At 50.4% G+C, this 25,330-nt stretch overlaps 2 protein-coding genes across 6 annotated transcripts in view; one reads left to right on the top strand and one right to left on the bottom strand.

Moving 5' to 3' along the window:
- Positions 1-10,853: 10,853 nt before the first annotated feature.
- On the bottom strand, positions 10,854-13,352 carry LOC122943633 (protein ANTAGONIST OF LIKE HETEROCHROMATIN PROTEIN 1-like). 5 transcript variants are annotated; one of them, XM_044301521.1, is made up of 3 exons: positions 13,237-13,352; positions 11,870-12,283; positions 10,854-11,778 (listed from the first exon to the last, which is right to left on the bottom strand). In XM_044301521.1, exons 2-3 carry the CDS (start codon positions 12,178-12,180, stop codon positions 10,896-10,898), a joined length of 1,194 nt encoding a protein of 397 aa, XP_044157456.1. In that variant the 5' UTR covers positions 12,181-12,283; positions 13,237-13,352; the 3' UTR covers positions 10,854-10,895. The 5 variants fall into 5 exon arrangements, with proteins under 5 accessions (XP_044157456.1, XP_044157455.1, XP_044157457.1 ...); XM_044301520.1 differs by having other exon boundaries at positions 13,222-13,257; XM_044301522.1 differs by lacking the exon at positions 13,237-13,352 and adding an exon at positions 13,134-13,206.
- A 101-nt stretch (positions 13,353-13,453) lies between these two features.
- CCDC66 (coiled-coil domain containing 66) overlaps positions 13,454-25,330 on the top strand; it is a 48,263-nt gene continuing 36,386 nt past the window's right edge. Inside the window, exons 1-4 of the mRNA XM_044301919.1 lie at positions 13,454-13,586; positions 17,339-17,403; positions 17,505-17,530; positions 23,347-23,755. Coding sequence (XP_044157854.1) covers positions 13,576-13,586; positions 17,339-17,403; positions 17,505-17,530; positions 23,347-23,755 — 511 coding nt within the window. The 5' untranslated portion in view covers positions 13,454-13,575. The remainder of the gene's footprint in view (positions 13,587-17,338; positions 17,404-17,504; positions 17,531-23,346; positions 23,756-25,330) is intronic.

Raw genomic sequence — 25,330 nt, forward strand, 5'->3', positions numbered from 1 at the left:
CTTATGGTAAGCATTAATTGTTCTGCAGGTGAAACACTTCAACGGGAAGTGGTGTCCTGTCTTTCGATGCAATGAGACACTCTTTGGAGCAGATCGTCCAAACTGTCGACGCTCATCCGTAAGAAGTTTTGTCTGGATAGTTCCGCAGTTTGGGAAACAGAACTTTCCCTTCTCATTCTGGCATAAGCAATCGGATGCACCCAATAGCAAGACGTCTTCTCCAGCGGGAAACAAGGATTAGAGCCTGAAATCCAAAGCGAATGTGGTCAGGCATCATCTTTGCTATCTTCTGAGGCAGCATCTGAAGGGTATGTGACCTTCATTTTGGCTGTAGAATTTGTATGCGAAATTGTTTCTTTTGATGTTTGAAAATTTTAAAACCAGATCCATTATTCCGTCTGAAAACGGATGATAACAGATAAGACGGATCGGTTATTTAACCGTATCCGTCTGACGGATCCAGTAAAAATGATCTCCATTTACATACGGTTTGCCGGATCCGGTGGAGGGAAAAACTATCCGTTTTCATGCGGTTACACAGATCCGGCAGGCATTTCCGGCAACGGAACCACCTGCCGGAATCCAACTACGCTAGTGTGAAAGTAGCTTTAGCCATTATAAGGTATCAAACCTGCAATACTCTTTTTTGTTTCTCCTAATGAGAGCACTAAACTACATATAAATAGACCCTGTATTTTTTTCCCCCGACCCAGATTCGGAACTCTGATAAAATCCACAATCCAACCCCCAATAAGACCCCAGATCAGGCCCACAATTAGACCTCAGCTACCTCAATGTGAATGACCCCCATTCAGACCTCATTTTTGAGCCACCGTGCCAGTCAATAGCCGCCATATGCCTCCCCTCAGCTGCCATGCCTGTCATTAGCCGCCATACCTCATATCAGTCACAATATGCTTCTCTTCTACCGCCATATGCCTCCCCTCAGCCACCATGCCTGAAATCAACCAAAATATGCTTATCTTCTACCACCATATGCCTCCCCTCAGCCGCCATGTCTCATATCAGCTACCAAGCCTGTAATCAGCCACAATATGCTTCTCTTCTACTGCCATATGCCTCATAACAGCCACCATGCCATGTCATACACACTCCCTTTTTTTTTCTACTTAAAAAAAAAAAAGATCATTATATTAATTTTGTCACATTGTTTTTTAGCATCTTCCCAAAAAAAATAAAAAAAAATAAAAAGATTTTTAAAGAGGAAAATTGGTGGTGGTGCAAGTGAAAGCTTCTGAACTCAAAAGTAAGTATGTCAAAGAAATATTGTGCATGCAATATCTAGGTCAATGGTGCTCTCCCTTTACAAACATTTTATTCAAAATGTTGTCTTGTATTATGTCTCGTACAGATGGAGAAGCCCACCCAGAAGGTGCCATAGAATTCAGCAGCCGGTAAGTATAACAAGCAACGCTTGGAGTTTGGAATACTCATTGCATTAATCAGTATGTACTTTATTCTAGTCTTCATCATCATCATCATCATCCTCTGGCTCATCTCCTGGGGCCTCAGTGTCACCAAGGGGGGGTGGACCGAGCATGGACCAGGGCCAGCAAGAAGTATCTATATTCACTGTGAAAAAAAAAAAAAAAATATATATATATATATATATATAATCAGATTTAATCTTTTTTTTTTTTTGTGGTAGGAACCTGCACCTATAGCAGCCAGGCAGGATCCCCCAGTCTCCTCCAGAGCTCGTGGGAGAGCCAGTAGCGGTTGGGGATGGGCAAGTATTGAAAACATAGCTATAATTTTGTATTTTCTTTTTTGAACTTTTACTAAATTTTGTTCGTTTGTTTCTGTTTTTTTCTAGGGTTCCGCAGTCTTCACCAGGGAAGATGAGGAGTTTGTTGTCCCCCACATAGATAATGAACTCCTCATCGAACTGGTGGAGGCGCGTCCAGATTTATGGGACCACACCTACCGCCACCATGCTGACCATCAACGGACTAAGCGGCTCTGGAGGGAGATATATTCAGAAATATTCACCACGGTGGCTCAAAAAAGTGGTAAGTACAGCAATTTGTATTTTATCTAAAGTTATAGTGTAGTAAACATAACCTGCATACTAAACTTTTTATTTTTTTCCACAGTTCAAAAGGTTCTGATTTGGTGGCTGTCAATGCAGGACCGCTTCAAGAGGGAGGTTCAGACCCTGAGTGGATCCGCAGCAACCTCAAGGCCACCACACAGATATCATGCGGCCTTGGGGTTTCTGAGACGGACGCTGGCATTAAGAAGGTAACTTTTTTCTTTGGATTGGAAAAAACTTTTTTTTGTCCTCTCCCTCTGTCTGCTAGGGGCTGTCTGAGACAGAGGAAGATTTGGCCCCTCTGTTTTGGGCAGCCCCTTAGGCTGGTTTCACACGAGCGTGACGGATTAGGTCCGGATGCGTTCAGTGAACTTGCACTATTCTGCAAGCAAGTTCAGTCAGTTTTGTCAGCGATTGCGTTTAGTTGATCATTTTTTTCCGCGCGGGTGCAATGCGTTTTGATGCGTTTTTCACGCGCGTGATAAAAAACTGAAGGTTTACAAACAACATCTCTTAGCAACTATCAGTGAAAAACGTATCGCACCCGCACTTGCTTGCGGATGCAATGCGTTTTTCACGCAGCCCCATTCACTTCTATGGAGCCAGGGCAGCGTGAAAAATGCAGAATATAGAACATGCTGCGATTTTCACGCAACGCAGAACTGATGCGCGAAAAACAACACTCATGTACACAGACCTATTGAAATGAATGGGTGAGGATTCAGTGCAGGTGCTATGCGTTCATGTCACACATTGCACCCGCGTGGAAAACTCACTCGTGTGAAAGGGACCTTACAGTAGGAGGTAGGCATAGCATAGAACCTGGACGCAGTAATTGAAGGTCAATTTTTATTTTATTTTTTTTTTCTCCACTCGGGTGCCTGACCCACCTCTTGAAGTGGACCCGGAACCGACCACCACCCCCAGCCCTCTTATCTATCATGCCCCTGCTCAGGACAATTTTGGTCCCCTACTGGGTCCCTCTATTGAACAGAGGCTCTCTAATTTCCGACAAAATGCGAGAGCCCTGTTAAATAGTCGGAGATCCAGTAGGAGCTGTCATGAGGATTTTGGGAACCTTGTAGAGATAGTTTCTGAGGCTCTAGATTCTAGAAGGTTTTGCAGAGGAAATGAGGGAGGACTTGGCACGTCGCCTGGAGGGACGGAGGCGGCATATCAACTCAGCCCTCACCATCATTTCGTGCTAACCACAATCCCCAGGATGGATCAAATGACGTCTGAGCAGATGAATGATTTAAAAAAAATTGGGTTGAGAACGGGTCGTGGGAAATTTTGCACCGCCCCCAGTCCCACTCCTTTCACCCATCCCTTTCCCGACCACCATCCCATTCCCACCCCCCTGAGCATGTGTTCACTCCTCCTTCTTTCATCTCCTGCTCACCATGTTGCTCCCACTTCTTTTCAAACTCCCTCTTTGACACATGCTCGGGAACATTCCAGTTCTGACCCATTCTCTCTCCCACACCTCACAAATCCACCATGCATCTTTTCCTGAAATGGGTTGCTAGGACTTTTATTTTCTGAACGGCTGTAGTGCCAAAGGTGGATGAACCTTGAACATTACATGTTCCCCGATCAATAACGGGCTTTCTTATAACTCCTTATTGATCGTATTCTCTCCGATTGGCACATGAACAAACAAATGCTTGTTCATCAGTCAATCTTGTGCCCTTTCACATGAGCCCTTGTGGGAGTCACGGTCCATGTGAATCAGCATCATCACGAATTCACTAACTACAGAGCGCTAAAACGAGATTTTTGTATAACTTACCAGTAAAATCTCTTTCTCGCTCTTTCCTTGGGGGACACAGAAGACCTTGGGTATAGCTCATCTCCCTAGGAGGCGTGACACTAAGTGAAAACTGTTAAGCCCCTCCTCCACAGCTATACCCTCAGCCTGGAGAGAGAGACTGCCAGTTGCGTGTCCAAGCAGTGAGAAAAGGCAAAGACCAACAAGGAACCAAAAAGCCAACTACCCAACGGGTAACAAAAACTCGGAAAACGCACAGAGAAAAAACAATGAATGGGTGGGTGCTGTGTCCCCCAAGGAAAGAGCGAGAAAGAGATTTTACTGGTAAGTTATACAAAAATCTCGTTTTCTCGCCCAGTTTCCTTGGGGGACACAGAAGACCTTGGGACGTTCAAAAGCAGTCCAAAAGGGGGAGGGACCACAGCACCAAGGTGAAGCACCCGAAAGGCATCAATGAACCGCCGCCTGTAAACCCAGGCGGGGTAAGGCAGCATCCGCCAAAGTCAGAGCATGCACCCTGTAGAAACTCAGTAAGGCGTGCAAGGCAGACCCGTGGCCACCGTGCCCAAATGCACAGCCGAAGCCCAATGCCTCCAGCCCAGGAGGCACCGACCGCTCTGGTGAAAGGAACGGTGACACCAACGACAGAATCCTGCCCTAGGTGCGGTAACCTCAGCAATAGCCAATCTGATCAAGCGGAGGAAAACCACCCTGGAGTCTGTCAACCCTATGCACAGACCTCCTGGAAACCCAAGAGGCCGAACGTCTGCAAGAGTCGGAGATCTCCAAGTAAAAACGGCAAGGCCCAAACAACGACCAAATAGGTGAGGTGTTGAAGCGAAAGGCAAACACCACCTTCAGAAGGAAGGAAGAAACGGGATGCAGAAACAGCCCTGACCTGGAAAAGACAGAAAGCTCGTAACAACAAAAAAGGCCAATCTGGCACCCGTCAGAGACACGACCGATACGGAACACGACCGTACAGGACAGAAGGGATAGAGAGAACTCCTGTAACGGCTCCAAGGACAAGATTGGAGCGCCGAGAGCTCAGAATACAGTCCCCAGGGCGGTACCGAAGGACAGTACAGAGGAACCAAAGAGCCACTCCGAGGAAGAAGGACTTGGCAGGCCAGAGGGCCGGGAACGCTGGAAGAGGAAGAACAGCGCCGACACTTGACACCTCAAGGAAAAGACAGAACCATGGGGAAAGAACTTCAGTGTGGGGAATGCACAGCTTCCCACAGAACCCCAGTCAAAAAAAAACCTAAGTCTTACGACAGATCCTGGACGAAACACAGCCAGGAGCGGACAGTCGCCTGGCAAGCAGGCGAAAACCCAATGTGATCAGGCGCAGACCAGTAACACGGGCAGAAGGGTCGACAAAACTAGCCCCGTCGGCCCTCAAACAACGTTGTCCCGTATCCACCCGAGTGGAGGAGCAGAGGACAGAGGGAAAGAACCCAAAGGATCCACCAGACGCCAGGGGAAGGCAGGCTAAAGTCCATGCCGATGCAACCACGTTGTACAGTCCCGGTGAGGGAGACCAAAGGACAACCTGGACCGAGGTAGTCCCCCCAAGACATCGAGAAGGTAAGTCTACATCAGGACCATCGTCTTAGAACGGGCCACGCAATCTGCACTCAGTGGGGGGACAGAACGCGGTAGACTCGGTAAATAGGCACACAGCTAATACAGCCAGCGTGAACAAGGGAGACGGTACGAGGCCAAAAGGAACACCGGAACCATCCACATGAACAAACATGCTCTCCCCAGAGGGGAGGACCGTGAAAATACAGCCTCCGAAGGCTGGCGAGAAGCCACATCGGAGTGATTCGTATAGAGCGGGAGCCGAACAAAGCCGGCGAGATAAGGCCGTCGAGACAGAGGCCGACAACACACCCTCCAACCGAAAGGAGGAGTGGGCAACAGGGAAGCCATAGGACAGCTCAAAAGCAGAATCCGCTACACTGTGAGACGCCCAGTCCACCGTCTCGCAGAAGGCGAATACCTTGAAGAACCCAAGGCGGAGGTCCCCGGACCTGGGTAATCCAGCACCCAAGAGAAGTCGGGTGACCTTCCCGAGAAGAGCAGCCCGAACCCGGTAGCAGATCAGACAGGAGCGTAGAGGCGCCAAGAGGAAGGACTCATACCACACTGCATCCGAAGAGGAGGAAATTGCAGCAGGCAAGGGAACCACAGTCCTGCCAGAGTCAACGAAGAATTCGAGAGGCGCCGCAGACAACAGCACTCTCGACCATGTGACCACTAGCGCAGGGAAGTAATGCCGCAGAAGGACGCATGGGCATGCATCTAGGACCCACGAACACTCCCTGTCAGCTCGGTGCAGCAGAGAGCAAAAGAGCCTGTCCGGTCAGGAGGACAGAATGAACTCCCTAGGGACGAGTGCAAGGCTGGCGGCAAGCATCGTCTCCCAAGAAACAAAGGTATGCCGCAGGAAGCAGGTGAGGCATACGTACGAGCAGCCCCGTAAGCAGCGAGAAGGCCAACCCACCTAGAAAAAAAAGGGGGGGGGGGGGCTCGTCCCAGAGTGCCCCAGCATGTACGGAATTGCAAAGTGCAACCTGAAAGGGAGTTATGCACAAACCTAGCATAGCATGCGAAGGAACGCAATCAGCCCACCCCGAAAGGGGGGAAATTGTACCTGGCCAACAGCAGACGGCAAGAGTGCAAAGACCCGTCCCAAAAGGGAGTGATGCCTAAGGCCATACCTACTTCAGAGAAGCAGGACATTACCCTATATTCCAGCAGGAACGCAGGAGGTCCACCTAGCGAAAGGGGAACATGCACAGGGATATCCTAGCATTAAATGAGTGTGCAATAATACACCCAACACTGAACTCAGCGAGAGTGCAACTACTCTGCCAATGAAGGGGGACATGTACAAGTCCAGCACAGCCATACAAGGACAGCCGTGAATCTCATGAGCGTGCCAAATTCTGCCCTTGAAGTGAGAGGTGGTCATGCACAAGGCCAGCACCGTAACCAATGGAAGTGCAAGCGTCCCACCCATGTTAGAGGGCCATTCTCCTGGCCAGCAATGTATCCGGTGAGAGTGTAGCACAACGCCCAGAAAAAGGGAGGGTAAAGCACATGGCCAGCATCTCATCCAGGGAGAGTGCGAGCACACCGCCATGCATGGGAGTCATACACATTGCCAGCAATGTACTGGCAAGAGACAAACACAGTCACTAAGGATGCGTGCATGTCGCCTGAGGAAGGAAGGCATGCCCCGGGCTGGCAGAGAATCCAGCAAGAGTGCGTACACCGCCTACGGAAGAGGGGCCATGCATATGGCCGACAGCGGATCCAGCGAGAGCGCAAGCACCCTGCCATGTATGGGATACATGCACGTGGCCAGCAACGTACCTGCGAGGAAACAACCAACGACAGAGGGAAGTATGTATGCTGCCTGAGGGAAGGAGGCATACCTAAGGCCGGCAGGGAATCCAACAAGGGTGCAGCATACCGCCTAAGAAATGGCCGGCAGCGAAACCAGTGAGTGCAGCATAAGAACATAGTACATCATAGCACATCAGCGAGTGCGCAGCATTCCACCAATGGAAGGGGGACGTGCACATATCCAAAACCGTATCCGGCGAGAGTGCAGTATTCCGCCTAAAAAAGGGGGTCATGCACATGATCGGCAACAGATCCAGTGAGAGTGCCGCGTTCCGCCCAGGAGGGGGGTCACGCACATGGCCGGCAGCGAATCCAGTGAGTGCTGCGTTCCGCCCAGGAAGGGGGTCCCGCACAGGGCCGGCAGCAAAACCAGAGAGTGCAGCGTTCCGCTTATGGAAGGGAGTCGTGCACATGGCCAGCACCGTATCCGGTGAAGGTGCAGTATTCCGCCTAAGAAGGGGGTTATGCACATGGCCAGCCAGGGGGAGTGCAGTAGCCCGCCTAGGAAGGGGGGGAATGCACATGGCAGGCACCATAACCGGAGAGACGATGAATGCTGCCTACAGAAGGTCCGAATGCACTTGGCCAGCGCCGTATCCTGGAAGAGGCAAGAAAAAAACCACCTAAAAGGGGAAATGCCCTAGCAGCGACGCAGGCTGGGAGCGCAACACCATGCCGCCTGTGGAAAGAGGACATGCAGACATGCAGCATTACTGATGAGGCTGCAGCGTCCTGCGCAGCCCAATAGAAATCATGATCAATTATTAATTATTTTATCATTATAAAACTTTTTTTTTTTTTTTTTTTTTTCATCTAATTTAAAACCCAGCCTCTGAGGCTAAAGGGGAGCCACTATATAGGGGCCCTGAGAAGACCAGGAGAAAAAAAGGAGGGCTAACTATACAGACCCACTTGTGGGAGCCGGCCTGTACCCAAAGGGTTAACAGGGATCCGGCCTGGAGGGCGGCGTGCGATCCCCTGGGGGCGGAGGAACCTCCAGGCGGGAAAAAATCGCGCCTGGAGAAGTTCCCGCCCCCTCCACCAGAGACCGGAAAATTGCGGCCTAGTAGGCCGCGAAGCCGGGGGCTAAAGTTGCGGCGTCCGGCCCGTCATACCGCCGGGACCTGAGGCGGAATGGCGGTTCAAACCGGCCGCGGGAGCCCACCCCGCAGGCCGGTCGGGATTGCGGCCCAGCAGGCCCGAAGCCTGGGACCAACTAGCGGAGCCCCGCCGACCGGCACCTGCTGGGGCATAGTCAAGCCCAATGCGGGCCGCGGGAGCCCACCCCGCCGGCCGAAAGAGAGGGGGGCGCGGAGTGCAGTTCTGCCGGCCGCGGGAGCCCACCCCGCCGCCAGAAGAGACAGGAGGGCCGGAATGGCGGCTCGCTGGCCGCGGGGGCCCCTCCGCCGGCCGGAAGATACAGGGGCCAGGAGTGGCGGTTCTGCCGGCCGCGGGAGCCACCCGGCCGGCCGGAATAGACAGGGGCCAAAATGCGGTTTTGCCGGCCGCGGGAGCCCACCCCGCCGCCAGAAAAGACAGGAGGGCCGGAATGGCGGCTCGCTGGCCGCGGGAGCCCACCCCGCCGGCCGGAAGAGTAAGGGGTCCTCCTTACTCCACTGCAGCGTCCTGCCCCTCCGGTAAGCCCAATGTGATCAGGCGAAATGGGGGGGGAAGCCCAGATGCCAGGGGGGGACCCAGAGACGGAGAGCTCAGGATATAATCCCCTCACTAGCAGCATGTCCCATGAGGCCAGGAGAAAAGAGGAGCAGATTGCCGCACAGCGGCACCCCAGGGGCCAGCCTATGTCCAGCAGGAGAAGGGTCCAGAGGCCCAGTATGGGGGTCAGGCACGCAGGAGACCATTGGGTGGGGGACGTAGGGCTGGAGAAGCCACTCTCTTACCACAGCCGTCTTCACCCTCGGTCCATTCCAGCAGGGTCGCCCCTTCAGCTACTGGCACCGTAGTGGCAGGACGCTGGAAGAGGGGCTTGGCGTGCGGGCGACCCTTGTGCTGGCGGGATGCAGGGGAGCTGGGCTGCCCTGGTCCACCTTGCCTTCTGTGGGGGAGGCAGCAGTGCGGTGACCGGCACTGGCGCAGCTCAACCCCGGGAGAACAGAGAGGTCTAGTGCGTCTCTGTTGTCCCTGATGATCTGGAACAAAAAGAAAGAAAAAAGTAAAAATCTAAAAATTTAAACAAGGAGAAAAGAGCCCTGCAGAGCAGGGAGTGTCTTGCCTCCTTGGACACTAAGCAAAAACTGGCAGTCTCTCTCTCCAGGCTGAGGGTATAGCTGTGGAGGAGGGGCTTAACAGTTTTCACTTAGTGTCACGCCTCCTAGGGAGATGAGCTATACCCAAGGTCTTCTGTGTCCCCCAAGGAAACTGGGCGAGAAATTTAAATTTCACTCTTTAGTTAATTAATTACAGATGATGCTCTCACAACGAGCGTGATTAACACAAGGAACATGCTGCTGTTAAAGATGTTGTCCGGGTTCAGAGCTGAAGTTGGACCTACACAGAATTTCACCTGGCAACGGAGCATTTCAAGCTCTAATGCCCTTACTTGCCCTGCGCAGGATCGGGAAGGGCTTACAATAACACACTGCTAGGCGGAGGAATCTGCCAGTGTGTTCGGTGATGTCACCCGCTCTAATGGGCCGGCTTTATCGCTGCCCTAGCCGTTTTACAGGCTAGGGCTGCGCTAAAGCCCGCCCATCAGTGCTGTTGGCGCCATCGGGCTCGCTGATGGGCGCAAGCCTCCGCCTGGCAGCTCTATGGAGAGCCCAGTACGTCACCGGATCTCCATAAAATGAACCCAGATAAACCCCTTTAACAAGCATTATTTCTCGTCACAAGGCAGATTGTGTGATGTTGTCAAACAACAAAAACACAATGGTGCCTTGCAATATTGAAGAAGGGCCAAAAGCTTAAAGGATTTGTCTCAACACAGAGGATGGGGCCATATCGCTAGGATATGCCACATTTCACTCATAGCTTATAGGTGCGTTTCCCAGCACATGCACACACACCTATATCGAGAAAATAAAAAAGGGCTGGTGAGCGCATTACGCAGGAACATCATCCAAACATAGCCGAGCGCTGGATAGGCTGTTTCCGTCAGGCCCATAGAATTGAATGGAAGCAGTGGCCGGTCATGCGTGGTGCACTCCCATTCACTTCAATGAAGAAAGTGCTTGGTGGTGGCCGGACCGGACTTCTCCAGCAAACACCTAGTGTGGCTATGTCACCAACCCTGGGACCCACATCTCTAAGGAGGGGAATATCCTAGCAATATGCACCAAATGTCTAAGACACCCCCTTTAATAACCATGTGTGGGGCTACTACCCTTCACGTTTATTTCACAAAAGCTAATGCAACCCATGAGGACCTGGACCATGTGCATGTTCACAAGAGTGATGCTGCAACTATGCCATGCACAAAATCCAGACGTCATGGGTGATATTAGCTTGTGCGGAAAAAATAAAATAAAATTATATATATATATATATATATATATATATATATATATATATATATATATATATATATATATATCACCAGTGTTGCATTCTTGGGGCTGAGTAAAAAAGATGAAGACACAAGGTGTATACCAAAAAAAAAAACTTTGATTTAATAGAAGATCAAACAGTTTAAACAACATTATCCTGCCAACTCACTCTGCCCGCTTCAGAAACAAAGTAATCGGCGAAACTGTCCCTCATGTCGGCCACGCCAAGGGTTGACTGATATGACAAACGTTGCAGCCTGGTGAGTGTGCAATCAACCTCCTGGGGGTCCAGGCGCAGTGGTTCCTCCATTAACAGATAGTTATGTAGAACTACACAAGCTTTGACTATATCGTCGATGGTTTCAACCTTAAGATTTATAGCTTTGGTGAGAATACGCCATTTAGCAACCAAAATGCCAAAGGCGCACTCCACCGTTTGTCTAGCTCGTGTCAGTCTATAGTTAAACACTCGCTTAGCAGGGTTCAAGTCACGGCTAGAGTACGGCTTGATGAGGTTCTCACACATTTGGAACGCCTCGTCCCCTACTACCACAAATGGCACTGGAGGTCCATCAGTACCTGGAAAAGGTCTCGGAGGTGGCAATCCAAAGTTCTTCGAATACAGGAGGCGTCCCATTGCTGAGTTTTTGAAAGCCATTGAGTCATTTGTCCACCCATAAGCTCCAATGTCAACGGCAACAAACCGGTAATCGGCATCTGCAATGGCCATCAAGATCATTGAGAAATATTTTTTGTAGTTGAAGAATTCGGAGCCACTTCCGGAAGGTTTTACAATCCTTATGTGTTTCCCATCCACCGCTCCGACACAATTAGGGAATTGGCAGGTTTCCAGGAACTTGTCTGCAATCTGAAGCCACTGCTGTGTAGTTGGATGTGGGATGCAATCCTCACACAATACCTCCCACAAGGCACGACAAGTATCCTGGACTATACTGGAGATCGTCGAAATTCCCATCCGATACTGGTAATGCAGCGAGGACAGACTTTCTCCGGTAGCAAGAAACCTGTCAAAAAATGAAAAAAGATCAATAAATATAAAAAAAATCATATATACAGTTGTACAGAAAAAAAAAAAAACATTAGGACAATGCTTACCTTATGGTCACCATTAGCCGCTCTGCAGGAGAAATTGCCCTTCTGAAGCGGGTATCCTGTCTTTCGATGCGCGTCGAAATGCGCTGCAGTAGCTGGTCAAAACTCTCGACAGTCATGTGCATATAGGTAAAAAACGTTTCTGGCCGCTCACGAAGCTCCAAATACAGGACGGAAAAAACGCCTCTGGTCATCCGTTTGGAAGTTATCGGGTGGACCCAATAGCGGCGTCTTCTTCTTTCCTGGTCACGTCTTCTCCATCTCGCTTTCAGGATTAGAAACCTCAATCGCAGACGTAAGTGGGCAGGCAGCATGGTCCCAAAACACAAGGAGCCTTAATGGAGGTTCCCTGCTTATACACACTGTAAAAGTGGCTGGACACTTCGAGGCACTCCTCACACCTTTAAAACGGATCCGCTAAACGGAAGCAAAAACGGAAACAAACGTGACAAACGGTTCTGCTTTACAAACGGATCCATCAGAACGGATCCTTTTAAATGGTTTCCGTTTCTTTCATTTGCGTGACGGATCCGTTTCAAACATCCTGAAACGCAAATGTGAATGTAGCCTAAGTAATATCTCTCCCCTCCAACATACAGTCCCATGTAAATAACATCACACCCTCCCACCAGCCTCTCCAACATAGTTCCATGTAAATACCATCATTCCCTGCAGTCCCATGTAAATAACATCACACCCTCCCACCAGTCTTTCCAACATAGAGTCCAATGTAAATAACATCACACCCTCCCACCAGCTTCTCCAACATACAGTCCCATGTAAATACCATTATTCCCTTCAACATAAAGTCCCATGTAAATAACATCACACCCTCCCACCAGTCTCTCCAACATACAGTCCCATGTAAATAACATCACACCCTCCCACCAGCCTCTCCAACACAGTTCCATGTAAATACCATCATTCCCTGCAGTCCCATGTAAATAACATCACACCCTCCCACCAGCCTCTCCAACATACAGTCCCATATAAATAACATCACACCCTCCCACCAGTCTTTCCAACATACAGTCCAATGTAAATAACATCACAGCCTCTCCAACATACAGTCCCATGTAAATACCATTATTCCCTTCAACATAAAGTCCCATGTAAATAACATCACACCCTCCCACCAGTCTCTCAAACATACAGCCCCATGTAAATAACATCACACCCTCCCACCAGCCTCTCCAACATACAGTCCCATGTAAATAACATCATACCCTCCCACCAGCCTCTCCAAAACACAGTCCCATGTAAATACCATCATCCCTTCAGTCCCTCCAACATACAGTCCCATGTAAATACCATCTCTCGCTCCCACACACAACAGTAACAACTCAACAGTTTACCACATCAAAGCGCACCGATAGGAGTCCCGCCCATTAGATCACAAGTCGCCGCCTCTTCCCGTGACATCATGCCTATCATATGCCGTTCTAATCACTTCCCTCCGCCCACGGCCTGGTCACATGGACATGACGTCATCGAAGGTCCTTTCGCACACAGGAAATAGCGTCTACCCAGGTAAGTAAGGGGAGCTTTGATTGGTCGCTTTAAGATCCAATGGCTGGAGATGTGATTGAGCTGTGCCAGCAACCAACGTACACACTGGGAGTCCGGGAAGTGCTGAGCTCAGGATGCCCGAGGGCTGAGAGTGGAGAGGATCTTGTCAGAGCGCGGCTGAAGCTGGGGAGCGGGGGGCCATGAACCTGGGGTAAGGGCACTGCACCCCTCTAGAAATGCCTGCGGCTTGTTACTGCCCCCTGCTGGTCCCCCTATAGAGTGGCCTCTTGTGTTTCCTGCATTATCCTAATGCAGACTGATAATTCTGGTGGTTAGCACCTGTCCTGATAATTAAGGTTACCATGGCAACGAAGTAATATTTCTCCATCTGAAAAAAAATGAATCCCGTTAAATTAAATGTAATTAAAGTAATAGAGGCCATGGTGTATTCTGCAGTATCAGGAGGTGATCGCAGCCAGTCCATGTCCATTGGCCCATCCCGGAAAACGGAGGTCAGAATGGGCGCTGGATTTATCAACCTGCCGCCATATTTTTCTTTTTGCGTATGTCAGTAATAGGGGGGAATATCTTTATTTTATTTTTTTCTGCCATGTTCCCGATCAGGGATGTGTTGGTGAATAGTGTTGAGCAAACTTGTGTTTTAAAGTTCGGGTTATCGAAGAATCGCGTTATGGATTCTAAATTCTGTTGTGGTCGGTGGTAGCGGAATCCATAACGCGATTCTTCGATAACCTGAACTTTAGATGCCGAACTTAAAACACAAGTTCGCTCAACACTATTGGTGAATAGAGATGAGCGAACTTCTGTTTTAAGTTCGGCGTCTAAAGTTCGGCTTCCGGTTAGCGGAGAATCCCTATCTGGAACCGGATATGGATTCCGACTTCCGTTGTGGTCCGTGGTAGCGGAATCAATAATGGCCGATTATTGATTCCGCTACCACGGACCACAACGGAAGTCGGAATCCATATCCGGTTCCAGATCGGGATTCTCCGCTAACCGGAAGCCGAACTTTAGACGCCGAACTTAAAACAGAAGTTCGCTCATCTCTATTGGTGAACTATGCCATACTGGGGTATACCCTATAGCATTACACTACAATAGGGTGCTGCGGAGCTGAACTCCAAAATTAGGGCAGGTGTAGACTGGTGCGGCAGGACGCTGAGACAATGTGAAGCCATGTATGATGCGTCATGGGGCAGAAGTGCTGATTTAGTGCAGCGGCTCCTTCGTCATGCAGTAAACAAACACCGCAGCAGCTTTATTAGTCATTTTAATCCATATGCAAATGAGCAGTTAAGGGCATTGAGGGCGGACCCAAGCCACTCTGTGCACCGTTGCTCCTCCTGCTTCCTTTTCCAGCCCCTCAATTCATTGACAGGGCCATGTAACTATATAGTCATCTCACCTGGCCCTGTCAATCAGGGGTTGCTGACAGAGGAAGGTGGAGGAGCAAGGGTGCACAGAGTGGCTTGGGCCCACCCTCAGTGCACTGAACTCCCTATTTGCACAAGTATTTTTATTTTTTTATGAGGGTGCAATAGGGGCTCATAGGTCTGTGTATGCCATATCACCAGTATTCAAATTGTAAGAGGCCTTAGTAAAGTGTGGCTGCCTGTGCGCGCGCTCCAGTCACACTACAAGCTGTATTCTGCCTGTGGCACTTGTCCTACTCTAGTATTGGTATTGTGATAATGGTCATATCATTTATTAGAAGAGACGGCTAATAAGGCAGCTCCCTCGTGTATAATTGGTAATACAATGGCTGCAATATGAAGAGTTATAGTTCTCAGTCACTGTTGCCGCTGTTTCAGATCCTTTGTATGAAGTTGACTGACCCTTCCCTGATGGCAGTTGTTGAAGGGAAGAAGGATCAGGCATATTGTATTTAAACATGCCTGATCCTTTTCCCTCTCAGGATATAAGCCGCTGACATACTCTCTTCCTATTGGGAACGCATGCACACTTAGCAGAGCATGCTTGTGTCTGGGGGGATTCTGGAGGAATATCTGTCTATGGACTGGTGTATAGGTGTCCGTGATCTTAGACCCCACAGCAGTGAGTCATTGTGATCAAGCCCCCGACGTAGAGACTAGACAGAGGCCTTTGTGGATAGGAGATAACTATCAGATCGGTGGGGGTACTACCACTGGGACCCCCACTGATCACTAGAACGGGGGACCCGTACTCCCCGCAGGCCCCTTGCTGCTCCTCTAAAATAACCAGAGCGGACAGTCGCACATGCGTGCGGGCACTCCATTCATTTCTATGGGAGTTCCGAAGATAACTAAGTACAATCTCCTGAACTCCCTGTGGATAGGGGAGAACTTGTACCTACTGGAATACTCTTTAAATTACTAGCTGAAAAAAATCTGCCAGCATTAAAAGGGTTTTTCCAGGAATAGGCAAAATTTTCACAAGAGAAGGGGAATGGGATAAAATACTGCTAAGGCTGGTGATTGGCTGCTACAGTCACGTGTTGTCATTGTTGCAGCCAGGTAGACAAACCCCAGGTACAGAAAAAGCTGAGCAACGCTGCGGGATGTAATCGGTCAATAATGTCTCTTTTATTACTTTATTGCCATGTTCGTCATTGCCCCCTTTTAAAAACTTGAAATCAGACCATCCCTTTAAAAGGAGGGATAACCCCTTTAAGGACACTCCTCGAGGAGCTGATTGTTTAAGCTCAACTGACAGTTGCTGGGTGCTAGGCACTGTATACAGTACGTTGGTTTTAGGAGCTGTTAGCAGTCACTCGTGTAACCTTTATTGCCGTGTTATGGATGGCGCCTCTGGCTTTTATGTCTTATTAAAATCCCTGATGCACCCAATAATGGTCAGCATTTCCTGATCTGAAACAATATAGATGAGAAAGCTCTCCGGAATATAGCTCGGCTTGCTAAACCACCTAGCTGCTTGATACAATTAGTAATAAATAGCCGGCTGTGTATCAATCATATAACCACATTTATTTTATATGAATTATATCATCACAACAATTTACTTTATATGAAATAACTACATTTATATATGTATATCAATTAGTAATAAATTGGAGTAAATTGTTGTGATTATTTGTTTTATATAAAATGAATGTAGTTATGATTGATATACAGCCGGCTTTTTGTTACTAATTTTCCGATCTGTCATTGAATGTGTAAATAGCTTCATCTCCAGGTTCTCAGAAGAAACGGCTGCTTGCAGGGAGCAATAGAGGAAATCTTCATAGGAGGGGCTCCAGGTGTTAGGACCTGTATTGCATATTTCCAGGAGGTGCCATAAAAGTCCTGATAGATGCATGTCCCACCTCAGGACCCTCAGCTACCTGGAGAAGATGAGTCCCCGACCTCTGTTTAGTTTGGTGAGGCGGCCACCACATCCTGGTGGAGCAGGAATATAGAGATGTGCCTGGCTTTCTGTTCAGGTGTGCAGGATACGGAAATAAAGGGGTTATGCCATATCGGTATACAGGTATCACAGGGTAGGTGATAAATGTCGGATCTCTGGGGTCCCATCGATAGCGAACATGGGAATCCTGAGCCCCCTGTTTAGTGAGGAGGAGTCTGAATAGAGCCATGGATGACAGACGTGCTGCTACTACTCCATTCAATATCCGTGGTGCTGACGGAAACAGACGAGTATTGTTAAACCAAGGAAGTTTGTGGCAAACCGCTTATGGTTTTGGTGTCCATTCATCACCTGTTAAATGGCTCTGACTGTGTCATGGACAATGGGAATGGTATACTTTGTACATTTCCTGCAGGATTAATAGAGGAACATGTATTTAATACAACAGAAATGTCCTCTTAACACAAACTTCACATAACAGCACTCTTTGGAGAAGTAAAATCTTTTATGGTCTCTGAATTAGGTAAAATATAATAAATTGACATAATTACTGGTTTCTTTTCTAATCCCTGCGTGTCAATGTGCTTTATTTTACAGGGATGGATTAATGCTTGAAACTCAGATTTTGAATGGCAAACCCAAGCTTATCTTGGCTCCCTATGGTAAGATGGCTCTCACTAGTCTTCAATGCTTCTACTGGATACTCTGATATATTTTCATTTATTTTATTGTTTTTTATCTCCATTTTTTTTTTTTAAACTAGGAGTACAAGAAAAGACGGCTAAGCAGGTAATGTGCTCTAAATCACAGATATCTATTAATCCATGTTTCTCGCCCAGTTTCCTTGGGGGACACAGAAGACCTTGGGTATAGCTCATCTCCCTAGGAGGCGTGACACTAAGTGAGAACTGTTAAGCCCCTCCTCCACAGCTATACCCTCAGCCTGGAGAGAGAGACTGCCAGTTTTAGCTTAGTGTCCAAGGAGGCAAGACACTCCCTGCTACTGCAGGGCTGTTTTTCTCCTTGTTTAAATTTTGATTTTTACTTTTTTTTTTCTTTTCTTTTTGTTCCAGACAATCAGGGACAACAGAGTCGCACTAGACCTCTCTGTTTCTCCCGGGGTCGAGCTGCGCCAGTGCCGGTCATCCGCACTGCTGCCTCCCCCACAGAAGGCAAGGTGGACCAGGGCAGCCCAGCTCCCCTGCATCCCGCCAGCGCAAGGGTCGCCCGCACGCCAAGCCCCTCTTCCAGCGTCCTGCCAGTAGCTGAAGGGGCGACCCTGCTGGAACGGACCGAGGGTGAAGACGGCTATGGTGAGAGAGTGGCTTCTCCAGCCCTACGACCCCCTCCCCCCACCCCGGTCTCCTGCGTGACTGACCCCCATACTTTAGCCTATCCAAGCAGAGTGGCTATTGGGTGGCTGGACCTAGGCTGGTCCCTGGGGTGTCGCAAGGCGGCAATCTACTACAGCACTCACCCATTCCCTCTCTCCCCTCCATAGATCATAAGGGACGCGGCAGCCTCACTACAGGATGGAGGTCCGCGCAAAGAGGGGGCGCTTGCCGGTGCGTGCTCAGGGCAGCCGCAAAACTTTAGTCCACGTTCGCGGCCCGCTGGGCCGCACCATCCGGTGCTCCTTCCCGGGCCCCTGACTCTTCCTGGCCGCGGGGTGGCTCCCGCGGCCGGCGTTACATGTGCGAGCTATGCTCCAACTAGGCCCGGCCGACCTTCGGTCCGGTCGGCCGGACGCCGCAAAATTTTTGGCCCAGGCGTCGCACCTCACGCTCCTCTCGGGTCCCTGATTCTTCCGGCCGCGGGGTGGGCACCCGCGGCCGGCGTTGGCTAGAGCTGTGCTCCAACAGGCCCCGGCCGGCCGTCGGTGCATTCCGGCCGGCCGGGCGCTGCATAGTTTGTCAGGCTTCGCGGCCTGCCGACCGCAATTCCGGCACTCGGGGTGGGCTCCCGCGGCCGGTATGTGGGCACCCGCGGCCAGCTTAGGCCGGCCGGTACTTTAAATGCTTGCGGCCCCGGTCATCCGGGCGCCGGTAAAATTTAGGCCCCGGCTTCACGGTCTGCTAGGCCGCAAATTCACCTCCGCCTGGAGGTTCCCCCGCCCCCAAGAGTTCGCAGCGCCGCCACCCCCACACAGGCCAGATGCCTGTTAACCCTTTGGGTACTGGCCGGCTCCTGATGGGCCCGTACGGCCTGTGCCCCTGTATGGTTGCCCCCCTTTCTGCCTCAGGGAGGCTGTAATATTAATAAATAATAATAATAATATAATAAAAAATAAAAAAAAATTATTATAATTTTGTTTTAAATAACTGGTCTTGTGGGCTGCGCAGGACGCGGCAGCCTCATCATTCGGTATGCTGTCTGTAGGCATGCCCCCCTCTCTTAGGCGGTATGTCGCGCTCCCCGGCTGCGGCGCTGGCCAGGGCATGTTCCCCCTTCCAGGCGTTTTCTTGCCCTCTCCCGGGATACGGCGCTGGCCAAGTGCATGCATAAAATTTTTCTGGCCAGTATGCGTCACCCAGTTCTGGTGGCTGCAGGTGCATGGCCCTCCTTCCTAGGCGGAATACTGCACTCTCTTTGGCTGCGGCCTGGCCTTGTGCATGACCCCCCCTTTTTTCTAGGCGGACTGCTGCACTCTCACCGGATGCGGTGCTGGCCATGTGCACGACCCCCTTCCACAGGCGGGACGTTGCACTCACTGGATTCGCTGCCGGCCATGTGCATGAACCCCTTCATAGGCGGAATACTGCACTCTCACCGGTTACGGTGCTGGCCATGTGCATGAACCCCTTCCATAGGAGGTACACTGCACTCTCCCCGGATACGGTGCCGGCCATGTGCACGTTCCCCTTCCATAGGCGGAACACTGGACTCTCACTGGATTCGTTGCCGGCCATGTGCATGAACCCTTCCATAGGCGGAATGCTGCACTCTCACCGGATACGGTGCCGGCCATGTGCGTGTACCCCTCCCATAAGAGGTACACTGCACTCTCCACGGATACGGTGCCGGCCATGTGCACGTTCCCCTTCCATAGGCGGAACACTGAACCTCACTGGATCCGTTGCCGGCCATGTGCATGACCCCCCCCCCCTTCCGTGGGCGGTGTGCCGCACTCTCACTGGATTCGCTGCTGGCCTTGGACATGTCTCCTTTCCTCAGGCGACATACGTACACTCTCACTGACTGTGTTTATTCTCTCGCCAGTGCGTTGCTGGCCATGTGCATGGCCCCATCCATGGCGGGGTGCTCGCACTCTCACTGGATGCGATGCTGGCCATGTGCATGACCCCCATTTCTGGGCATGAGCATGCCCTCTAACTTGGGTGGAATGCTTGCACTCCCATGGAATCTGTGCTGGTCTTGTGCATGGCCACCCCTTATTCCATGGGCGGCATTTTGCACGCTCACGCGATCCACGGCTGTCCGTGTTTATGCGGTGCTGAACTGGTACACGTCCCCCTTCATTGGCGGAGTGGTGCACTCTCACGAAATTCGGTGTTGGGTGGATTTTTGCACAATCACTTAATGATAGAATAACCCTGTGCATGCCCCCTTTCCCTAAGTGTACCTTCCTGCGTTCTGCTGGACATGTGCGGCCATGGGCATGGCCCCCTTCTGGGCGGAATATGGTATGTCCTACTTTTCCAAAGTAGGTACTGGCCTTGGTCCCCCCCCCCTTTTGGGGCGGGCTTCTGCACTCTTGCCGACTGCTGTGTTGGCCAGGTACATTTCCCCCCTTTTCTGGGCGGACTGCTTGCGTTCCATTGCATGCCGTGCTGGTCTTGTGCATGACTGCCTTTCAGGTTGCACTTGCACTTCCGTTGGTACGGTTGGACTCTGGCTGATCCTTCGCTGAGTGACTATTTTTTTGCAGTGAGCGGACTTTCTTGTGCGCTCTGTCCGTTGTTTGGGCCGGGTATGCCTTCTCCTCCCATGGGTGGGTTGGTCTTCTCACTGCTTACGGGGCTTCTCGTACGTATGCCTCCCTTTCTCCTGCAACATACCTTTTTTTCTCTTGAGATACGATGCTTGCAGCTAGCCTTGCGCTATCTCTCTAAAGAGCTCGTTCTGTCCACCTGTGTGAGCCTACGGTGGTGTTCAACAAACAGCTAATGAATGCCCAATGTGTTCAAAGGTGTATATATATATATACCTTATATATAAGTAGACGAGCTCTACTTGTTCGCTACTGCACCGAGCTGGGTGGTACTCATTCCTTTCGTCCCTTCCGCCCGGGGTGTGTTCGTGGTCCCTAGATGCGTACCCGTTCGCCCTCCCGCGGCATTGTTTCCCTGCGTTGGTGGTCACATAGTCGAGAGTGCTGTCTGCAGCGTCCCTCGAATTCTGCATTTTCTCTGGCGGGACTACGGTTCCCTCGCCTACTACCATTCCTCCTCTTCAGATGCGGTGTGGTGTGAGTCCTTCCGGTTGGTGCCATCTGCGCTTCAGTCTGATCTGTTACCAGGTCGGGCCGCTCTTCTCGGGAGGGTCACCCAACTTCTCTTGGGTGCTCGCGTACCCAGGTCCGGAGGACCTCCATCTTGGGTTCTTCAGGGTATTCGCCTTCTGCGGGCGGTGAACCGGGCGTCTCGGTGTAGCGGGGTTCTGCTCTTGAGCTGTCCTATGGCTTCCCTGTTGCCCACCCCTCCTTTCGGTTGGAGGGTGTTATGCCGGACTCTGTCTCGACTGCCTTTTCTCGACGGCTCTGTTTGGCTCCCGCTCGGTACAGTTCACTCCGATGTGGCTTCTGTCCCGGCCATGCTTCAGAGGCTTTCCTTCGCTGCCCTCCCCTCTGGGGAGAGCATGGTTGTTCATGTGGATGGTTCTGGTGTTCCTTTTGGCCTCGTACTGTTTCCCTTGTTCACACTGGCTGTACTAGCTGTGTGCCTATTTACCGGGTCTGCCGCGTTCTGTCCTCCAGCTGGGTGCAGATTGAGTTTTTTTTTTTTTTTCCATTCTCGGCAATGGTTCTGCCATGGACTTACCTTCTCGGTAACTTGGGAGGACTACCGTTCGGTCAGGGTTGCCCTTGGATCTCCCACACTGGGACTGTAGAACGGCTTCCGTTCTGGCCGTGTTACTGGTCTGCGCATGATCTCGTTGGGTTTTCACCCGCTTGCCCAGGCGACTCTAGCGGGCTCGTTAGTGTTCGCTCCTGGCCGTGTTTCGTCCAGGTTCTGTTGTAGGACTTAGGGTTTTTACCTGGGGTTCTGTGGGAAGCTGGGCGTTTTCCCCTCTCTGCCTTTCTTTCTCCATGGTTCTGTCTTTCTCCAGTCCGGCCTGGACCTGGGACTGGGACCCTGTTGCTTCCAGTGTCGGCGCTGTCCCTCCTCTTTCAGCGTTCCACGGCCCTCTGGGCCTGTCAAGACCTTCTTCCATGGAGCGGCTCTTGGGTTCCCTTTGTACTGCCCTCCGGTACCGCCCTGGGATCTACATACTGGGTTCTTGGCGCTCCTATCTTTCCTTTGGAGCCGTTACAGTAGTTCTCTCTACTCCTTCTGTCCTGTGCGGTTGTGTTTCCGTAGCCGTCGGGGCTCTGGCGGGTGCCTGAGTGGCGGTCCTTCTTGTTCCGAGCCTTCTGTCTTTCCATAGGACAGGGCTGTTCTCCATCCCGTCTCTTCCTTCCTTCTGAAGGTGGTGTTTGTCTTTCAGTTCCGCGAGGCATTCGTCCTCCCCTTCCCGCCCCCGGGAACGGACACTTCACCGTTTGGACGTTGTTTGGGCCTTGCGTTTTTGCTTGGAGATCTCCGGCTCTTGTCGACGTTTGGTCTCTTGTGTTTCTAGGAGGTCCGTGCAAGGGTTGCGGCCTCCAGGGTGGCTTCCTCCGCTTTCTCAGAGTGGCTATTGTTGTGGTTACCGCACCAAGGGCAGGGTTCTGCCTTTGGTGTCACTGTCCATTTCACCAGAGCGGTCGGTGTCCCCTGGGCCGGAGGCATTGGGCTTCGGCCATGCATTTGTGCAAGGCGGTCACTGGTCTTCCTTGCACACCTTACAGAGTTCTACAGGGTGCATACTCGGGCTTCAGCGGATGCTGTCTTGGGCTGCCTGGTCTGCAGGCGGCGGTTTCTTGATGCCTTCGGGTGCTTCGCCTTGGTGCTGTAGTCCCTCCCCTCTTGGACTGCTATTGAACGTCCCAAGGTCTTCTGTGTCCCCCAAGGAAACTGGGCGAAAAAACGAGATTTTTGTATAACTTACCAGTAAAATCTCTTTCTCGCTCTTTCCTTGGGGGACACAGCACCCACCCATTCTTTGTTTTTATCTACGCGAGTTTCCGAGTTTGTTTTACCCGTTGGGTAGTTGGCTTGTTGGTTCCACTTCTTGGGCTTTGCCTTTTCTCACTACTTGGACACGCAACTGGCAGCCTTTCTCTCCAGGCTGAGGGTATAGCTGTGGAGGAGGGGCTTAACAGTTTTTTCTTAGTGTCACGCCTCCTAGGGAGATGAGCTATACCCAAGGTCTTCTGTGTCCCCCAAGGAAAGAGCGAGAAAGAGATTTTACTGGTAAGTTATACAAAAATCTCGTTTTTCTTTATGGCATTGACGGAATAACATTATTTTTTTTTTTTTTTTTTTTTTTTTTTTCATTGACAGGTGGGTAACAAGGGAAGGACCCAAAAATCTACTCTGAAAGGAAAGAATTCAGCCCAAGTCCTACACGTGGAGAACAACCATGCCAAGACAGAGCAGCCGGTGCTGAAAGGCAGATCTGCCGTCGGAGGGGCGCCCCCCAGTAAACCTCCTGGTAACGTACTCAAGGAACTTGAAAACAAACATCACGACCAGAATGTGCAACAGACAAGGCTGGATGCTGGGAGGGGCAAGCCTGTGCCCAAAAAGATATCTAACGTGCCAAAGCAGAGACTACAACAGAAGCCGCCAATCTCTGCAGAGGAGCTAAGGGAGAGTCTAGTATGTCTCACCCAGGAGCAATTCCAGCAAATTCTGATGACCCTCAATCATGGTAACAAACCAGGGACAACAGACCAGACGGCTGAGCAAGGTAACCCGCTTGTCTGTGTGTAGGTACTGATAGGGAACTTAGGTTGTGAGCCCCATTGGGGGCAACAAGTGATGATAATGTAAAGAGCTGAGGAATATGTCAGTGGCATATAAATGCGTGAAAATAAAAATAAGTAAATGCCTCTCTGTAGGGAATATCTATTACTTCAAAGAAAGAGACTTCCAGCCTGTCGCCAGGGTAGGTCATTAGTATCCGATCGGAAGGTACATCTAACATCTCGCACCCCCTCCGATCTGCTGTTCTGCAGTAGATTTGATGCCGGGATTGCAAGCTCCATCCCTTGTCCAGTGGAAGGAGCTCCTACCTGCAGGACCTCTCACTTCGGTGGGAGCAGTGCTGCAGTAACCAGCTCCATTCACTACACAGCGGACAGAGTTGTGTAGTTCTGGCACCGGAGCTACTGCAGAACGGCTGATCAGCGGGGTGCAGGGTGTCGGACCCTCCCTCCTGAGGATAGGACATCACTTGTAAAATATTTATAATTTTTTAAATAAGGAACAGTTTTATGTCATTCCTTTCTCATTTATCTGGGAAAGAAGGGTTCCATTTAATACAACTATTGCAGCTCCTGCAGTTTTCTGAATGGCAGTACCCATACCCCATGCTCCTATAAAGCTGGGAAGGAACTACTGTCAGGAATTTATAGTTAATGGGAACCTGTCGCCATGAAAATGCTAAATAATCTGCCAGCAGCACGGAATAGAGCAGGAAGAGTTTATAATCTCGTTTTAATCTCTGTACAGCTTTGCATAATATGTTGGAGCTAAACAAATGAATAAAACAATAAAAACATAACTTTTACACATGAGCCCCATGCTCTTTGGCCCCCCCCCCCCTTGACATCAGCAAGCAATGAATTTACATGGACAGTTCACATTAAAGGGAACCTGTCATATTCAACATGGTGTTTAAGCTGAGGCCCAGCATAGAGCAGGTGATGCTGAGCAGATTGATATGTCGTTTTATGGGGAAATATTCAGTAGAACGTATAATTCCTTCATTTATATCCAAGCTCATTCTGGGCTTTGAAGTCCAGGAGGTGGTCCTATCGGTGATTGACATGCTTCTCTCTATGATTGTGTATACAGAGATCCTTGTCAATCACTGACAGGACCGCCTCCTGGACTTCACAGCCCAAAATGAGCAGGGATATAAATGAATTAATTATACATTATACTGAATATTTTTGCATAGAACTGTATATCAATCTGCTCAGCTCCTCCTGCTCTATAACATGCTGGCCCTCAGCTCAAACACTGTTCAACGTGACAGGTTCCCTTTAACGTGAACTGTCCATGTCAATTCATAGCGTGCTGTTGTCTAGGTTGGTGGCCCAAAGAGCATGGGGCTCGTGTGTAAAAAATTATGTTTTTATTGTTTTATTTATCTGTTTAGCACCAACATATTATGCAAAGCCGTACAGAAATTTTAACACACTGACCCCGCTGGGGCTCACAATCTAAATTCCAAATGAACTTTTTTTGGCGTAACGGAGGAAACTGGAGTACCTGGAATAACCCCACACAGACATGGGCAGAACATACAAACTGCCTG

Source organism: Bufo gargarizans, chromosome 7 (genome assembly GCF_014858855.1).
Source record: "Bufo gargarizans isolate SCDJY-AF-19 chromosome 7, ASM1485885v1, whole genome shotgun sequence".
Lineage (NCBI taxonomy): Eukaryota > Metazoa > Chordata > Amphibia > Anura > Bufonidae > Bufo > Bufo gargarizans.